The sequence below is a fragment of the Anticarsia gemmatalis genome, chromosome 7, assembly GCF_050436995.1.
Source record: "Anticarsia gemmatalis isolate Benzon Research Colony breed Stoneville strain chromosome 7, ilAntGemm2 primary, whole genome shotgun sequence".
Lineage (NCBI taxonomy): Eukaryota > Metazoa > Arthropoda > Insecta > Lepidoptera > Erebidae > Anticarsia > Anticarsia gemmatalis.
The window spans coordinates 382,317-389,149 of record NC_134751.1 but is presented as its reverse complement, the minus strand read 5'-3'; the positions used below and the strand labels follow the sequence as shown (position 1 = coordinate 389,149).

Below are 6,833 nucleotides of genomic sequence, written 5' to 3'. Positions count from 1 at the left end.
ATTTACTTCTGAAAATTACACAAACTAACTCAATAATTGTAAGTTTTATTGATACATGATATTTATTGCAGAAAATGTTGCTTTATATATTATTTTAAAGGAAACTCTGCTCTAAAACCAAACTTCAGTAACTGAACTCGACGTCCTTACATAGTTTCCACGACTTACACGTGTCCTCAAAACTAAGAAATATTTACTAGAAACATACAAAGTAACCTCTATCAAAGATCAAATCTATCGCTTCTTATTCATTCATCATTCTCAATTTTATTAGAATGTTTCAAAATACGCAATCTCTATTCATGGATTCGTATACATTTTACTGAAATGCAGGCATGTTTTTCGGATAAAATTTGCATTTGGATTGTTGTCTCTTTTATCAAAATTGTGACTTTATTTGACTCTTCAAGAATAAGCTTGGAATAAAACTGAATTTATTTTATTACAAAGTATATTTTAAGATAATACAAAGACTGTGTATTATTGATAAGGTCAATATACTCAATATAATCAGAATCGAAAAAGTGCTTCAGATGAAGCTACGTGTAGCTGTAACAAAAACTCGATAGATGGAATACTGCTTATGATAGCACTATGTAATCGGCAAATCAAAATGAAGTATATTGTAACCTCACCGTTTGTTCATCAACACAGTCCAAGTCAGTTGCCCTACCGAAAAATAGCGTAGGCTTTCGTCAAAATTATAGCTAAATACAGAAAATAATAATGAATACTGGATTTTTTCAACTTCTCTCTAATACATGCAATGAAAGCGACACTGTTAAACAATAGTCTGGTATTATTTTATATCATTATCGTAACGCAAACACGATCACTCCACTTGTTACCAACACCGACATATGATTTCCTACCAACTTACTCTTCACCACGCGGTAACGTGAGATATTGTTTACAAGACAAATAAGATAGGATCCTTTTACAAATAATTAAGCAAATGTTAGGCGAATATTTCCAATGCCTTTGTTTATAAATGGTTATGACGTAATACTAATATTTGGTTACACGATTACTATTATGGGATATTTGTTGATTTGTAGGGCTGATGAAAGTATTTGTGATGTTATTATGTAAGAAGGAATTAATGAGATGTTTTGGTTATATAATAGATTTCCACAATAAGAAGATAGCTATATTATTATAACTCTGATTTTTTACAAACTATAGAAACGAAGCCTGATCTCAAGAACTTGACTTGAGTGTCATGAAAAGGTTGTAAAAAAGATGCTACAAGTGTTCCTCAATTTTGACTTGGTAGTAGACATTAAGATAGTAAGAGATGAAACCTTTTGGAATAGGAAGAAAATATCGCAGAAATTATAGGAAAAATAATTTACAAGAGAAGGAAGGAGGTAGGGGGTAAAAAACGGTTTATCGCTTTTTCCAGTCAAAAAACGAGTCCTAAAAAAAAGTTAAATGGTCTATAAATATTTCACTTGCTCTAACGGTTAAGGAAAACATCATGATGGAACCTTGCATGTCAAAATTTGTTTAATTCATTTATTGAGGCCATGCAATGTTCCCAACCCGCACTTGGCCAGCGTGGTAGACTACAAGGCCTAACCCCTCCCCCGCTGGGGGGAGACCCTTGCCCTGCAGTGGGACAGTAAAAGGATTAAAAAATGTATATGACATTTTTAAGAACATATGACATACCTAATTGTGACACATAATTATTCACACGAAAAATTAAAACGTTATGGACTAGCAAACAAGTATCTACATAATATATCAAACAACATTATTTTTCTCTCCAAAATCATACTTTAATCGCACAACAAAGAAAAGTCTTTAAATACACGTAACAATTTAAATATTTATGTACCGAGGCTAGTTGAAACTTCATTCAATTTTAATATTTATTTATATTCTTTGTTTGTTCTAAATAAATATGATTCTGATGGTCTAATTCCGGTATAGTATTGCATTTGACAAATCACGCGAGACACACACCCCTAAAGTAAACTGTACGTATAATATAAGACACTATTACAAATTTATCAGTACATTTAATAAACAACGATGGTGCGCTGAAGAGGCTAAATTTCAAATTATATTTATTAAAATTTTAAATAGTGATTTGTATTTAATATATTGTTAGTATTTTTACAAAGTTAAAATGAAGAATGAAAGTGAAATTTCAAAGCCCAAAGGGCATACGCGAGTGCAGTGGGCCGTAGCCGTTTTAGGTAAATAAAATATCAGTTTTAAAATTCGTTTCTCTTCAGTTTTAAATTAATTTTAAGTTTCTATCGGGTTGGTTTTTCGTCTTGTTCTAAAGAAGAAAAATTATTGGTCAAATTTACAATATTAATTTGGTCTTCCGGTTGCTACTTAAAAATTATGGATACAGGCAGCTAAGTATGGATTTCAATCGTTGATCAATCCTTGCTCCAGGACTCAGCGATAAGTTTTTATTTGTACCTCTTTCATTTGAACGTAGCATTGTTTCGGATCACTAATACTATTTATTACCAACACATATACCATTTATTCTTATTCAGACTTATACTTTGAAATTAATATTTCTTATATTAAACACGAATGAAACATTTTCTTAGTATTTCTTCTACTTGTTTTTCAGTAAACCTAACAGTTTTAACCTACGGCTTTCAATGCGGCTGGGTGTCTCCCATGACAAAAATTCTGCAATCGCCACAATCTCCTGTGGGTAGACCTCTGACCGACTCTGAAATATCGTGGATAGCTGGCGTGCCATCGTTGACTGCTATCTTCGGTATACTCGGCTTACTATACGTGGTCGATAACTATGGACGAAAGTGCTCTGTGATTGTTATGGCATCGCTGCAGTTGGTAAGTGCATCATCACAATTTTTTACCTTCTGTTAACATTGCTAAATGCCAAATTTTGCCTTCTTAGTACGTGAGCTAGCTGTGGTTTTCGTGTATTTCCGGAAAAAAATAGATTCATTGGAATAAATCTGAGGACAGGACAAAAAAATGTTTTATGATTGATTATTTGTATCGATATCAGTAAGAAATCCAAAATCGGAAATTAAAAGTGTGTCTAACATATAAAATGAGTATGGTGGTAAGATTCCTCAATGAATTAAAATAATAATTTTTCAGATATCTTGGATCATAAAAATTTGCCCATCGACTCCCACCACCCTCTTAATCGCGAGGATAGTCTGCGGCCTCAGCGCTGGAGGCTGCTTCCACGTGGTCCCCATGTATATCAAAGAGATTAGCCAAGACAACATCAGAGGGACCCTAGGGTCCATGGCCATATTGTTCCAGAACGTTGGTATCCTCACCATGTACTCTTTGGGATGGTACTTGGACTACTACACCGTGTTGTATCTGGTCGTAGGCCTACCAGTTGTGACGACGATTATATTTATTAAGGCTCCTGAATCGCCTTCTTTTCTGGTGAAGAAAGGGAGATTAGAGGTAAGTTTGTTTTACTGTTTTTTTAATCTCAAGTCTTGCCTCCAGTTCTTCTTCAAATACCATAGTTTTACTGAACTGTGATTTTAAAAACTGTTTTAAATATATTTTTTTGCTATAATACTACTGCTATTTGACAACTAATTATCAGTTTATGTAATCCTAAAGTAGTTGATTTCTATTTAAAGAACATAATAATACATTTTTGTACTGACGATAAAATTACTTATTTGCAGGAAGCAGCTGCAACTATAGCTTTCCTAAGAGGTTTAAACGTAGACGATAAAGAAGTACAGAATGAAGTTGATGCCATCAAGAGAGAGGATGACTATTTCAAATCTATACCTAATATAACGTTCTTAAATATTTGTAAGTAGTTCTTTATAAATATTCTCGGCTTTATAAAACCAACTAGAATAGATGAAAAATGGGCAGGCCTCACACAAAATTCAGACATCATTTCATGCTTTTGGACTGGTAGTCAGTCAGACGTCAGTTGAGACCGTTGGTTGTGGTTTTGGGATTTGAATTTTACGGAAGAGAGGCTTAGGTCAGACAGTGAACTGTCGGTTAATATGATGAGGACAATGAAGTCTCTGATAATTTCTTTGCTTTATTTATTTCCAGTCAAACACACAGCCTGGCGTCGCGGTTTTCTCATCTTGTTCTTCATCGTGGCTATTCACGGATCTAATGGTGCTTTCTCCATCATCAACTACGCTTCAACTATACTGGCTAACTCTGATGTGAAGATGGACCCGGAACTACTGACCTTGGGCATACCAATCTGTTTGACGATAGGAACTGCTATCACTATGAGCTCTGTGGACAGGTTGGGAAGAAAGGTAATGAGAAACACCTACTAGAATAGTTATTTTCAACATATTTATAGAGAAATTGCAAGTAGGAGTCTACTTTTGTTCAACTACATATTTTTGTTTTGCATAAAATAAATGTGACATAGAATTATGCCACTTGTAGAAAACATTTCATAGAGAACTCTTTTGCAACAAAAAAATATTGTGGATAACAAAATTGACAAAAAAAGTAATGCATCGTTTGGTGCTGAAAAAGGAATAGCTCAGTAGTACGATTCTCTAGAGTTGGTAATGTCGAGTATGGAAAGTTTGACATTTAAAATTTTAATGTACTGCCAAAATAGTTTCTGCGACGCCCGTTAGGGGCGCTGATAAGATTTTCATGCAAAATTTCTCGATGACTAGCGGGTTTTCGGTAGTCCTCACTACTATAAGTGGAAAATCGAGATACAGATTCTGAAAGAGGAATACTCACATATTTCTATTTACTAAATTATTTTTTCTTTTCAGGTGCTCTTAACAATAACATTCATCACTACAACATTAGCGTTCGCTGGTCTCGCATCTAATCTGTTGCTCCGTGAACATGGCTGGGCTCCTCCCGGCTGGTTGAACATAGTGGCTTTATTAGTAGCCGTATGCAGTTATGGTGCTGGAGTCTCTCCTGTACCTTTCATTGTTATGTCTGAGTTGTTTAATTTCCAAGTTAGTATATTTGACTGAATATTTATCTCGTACGAAAGGTGTTCTAGGTTTATTTAAAATGTAGTTGTCTTTAGTTAAACTATATTATGAGAAATTCCCTGCCTTGTAATATGTTAGTAAAGAAAACTTGTTCTAAAAACACATTACGTAATATTGTTGATTTATCAATGTTTACCAAATTCAGAACGTAAATTGATACATACATTAATTGTTATTTACTTCCACAAATAAAGAGTATTTAAAACTAAATTTAAAGCATATAAGCGAAAACTTTACTATATTCAACGGCAATAAAAATTAAATGCTTGTAAATATATTTGATTTAAAATGTTATCACTAGTAATCTTCGAAGATAGTGTTCTATATATTTACCTCTATTTACTTCATTTGTTGTAAGTTTTTATAAAAATGTTGCACCATGATCTACAGGTTACGATTGTCTAGAATTTGACATTTGAAATGCACTGATAAGTTAGTTCGTAGAGTGTCCGCTAGGGGGGCTGATCGGATATTCACACAAAAATTCTCGATATTCACCCGATGGTTAATAGTTATAGAGAAGCGGCCATCTGAAGTATTTTTTTTCTTTTCAGATCCGTGCCAAGCTAATGGCTTGTCTGGTTATCCTCGCATGGTTCACGACCTTCATCCAGCTAGTTTCATTCACTGCTGTTACCAACGCTTTTGGAGCATACGTCGCCTTCTACATTTTTGCAGCTTTGAACCTCATAGGGGTAGTGCTTGTAGTCATATTGCTACCTGAAACTGGCGGCAAGAGTGTTGATCAGATAGAAGCAGAGTTGATGAAAGGAAAAAAAAAGGATTCAAACGACAATCCACAATGCTGACATGCTATTTAACTCAAAGTTAAAATGCATTGTAACAGAGTAATATAATGCATTAACCCTCAGTTCTAAGGTACATTTAGCGGTATGATGAAATGAATAAACTACCGCTAAATATGTCCCAGAAACCGGGCATAAGAGATAGAATGGAATACAATTAATGTAATTTGTATTTGTATTTGTGTATAGAATGTGTTATGTATTTTTATATTCATTTATTAAAGTTTCATACGGTTGAGGGTGGAAGGACATAGCTATATATATTTTTGAACGAGGACAGTAAAATCTCATAACGACAATTCATATTGTTTTCATTATTTTGTAAGCTTTTGGAATAAAAACAAAATCATAACTTGTGTATTATTTGTATATTTTAGTTTTTCCCTATTAGTAATACTTTTTACGAGATCGTAGACATTAAAAATCGCGTGTACGTTTGTACATAAAGGCTCCTACAAACAGTGCCGGCAGGTTACGCGGCTTGCCGGCTTCAGTTCGTTCCTGACATTAGAGCGGTATTGTTGTGGTATTGGCGGCTTTACAAGCCTTAACTCATGCGCACGTGCGTTTTCTTACGAATGTGGTTATTTTTTTTACGTTTCTAACGCGAGCGACGATTTGCCAGACTTCTATTTCTTATAATTTCAATCACGAGAATGGGTTCTCTGGGCGTGTCCAGAAGACCTATTCACATGACCAAAACATTTACGTCAAAAATTCTACCGTAATGCGGTCTTTATAATATATTTATTTGCTTACATTTCCATATCATTTATTTATTCATACAATTTGTTAATACCAAACAAGTGACAGTGTGACAATTTTGATCCCTGTTACGTCGAACTAAAGTATAATGTAAATAATCATTATTAATGTACAAATAATCGCGTTATGTCACCAACTTATCAATATAAATATTTATACGCGGGGATATTTTTATTTTTGAATTTCATCACACATTTCATTTTCGTTGAGCTGAGTGTATAACCACTGGGGTTAGGCAACCATTCGCGCCGAAAGTAAATGGATGGGTGGT

General features: G+C 34.1%; 1 protein-coding gene across 1 annotated transcript; it reads left to right on the top strand.

Annotated features, from left to right (window-relative positions):
* Positions 1-2,038: 2,038 nt before the first annotated feature.
* LOC142974225 (facilitated trehalose transporter Tret1-like) lies at positions 2,039-6,140 on the top strand. Its single transcript, XM_076116393.1, has 7 exons — positions 2,039-2,207; positions 2,603-2,832; positions 3,109-3,432; positions 3,666-3,798; positions 4,057-4,274; positions 4,758-4,952; positions 5,546-6,140. Exons 1-7 carry the CDS (start codon positions 2,138-2,140, stop codon positions 5,798-5,800), a joined length of 1,425 nt encoding a protein of 474 aa, XP_075972508.1. The 5' UTR covers positions 2,039-2,137; the 3' UTR covers positions 5,801-6,140.
* The last annotated feature ends 693 nt before the right edge of the window (positions 6,141-6,833 follow it).

Excerpts from the sequence above, each read along its gene's own strand:
- LOC142974225 (XM_076116393.1), top strand. The coding sequence starts at position 2,138 with ATGAAGAATGAAAGTGAAATTTCAAAGCCCAAAGGGCATACGCGAGTG. Across the intron at positions 2,833-3,108 it reads TTATGGCATCGCTGCAGTTG|ATATCTTGGATCATAAAAAT; the intron begins GTAAGTGCATCA and ends ATAATTTTTCAG. Across the intron at positions 4,275-4,757 it reads TGGACAGGTTGGGAAGAAAG|GTGCTCTTAACAATAACATT; the intron begins GTAATGAGAAAC and ends TTTTCTTTTCAG.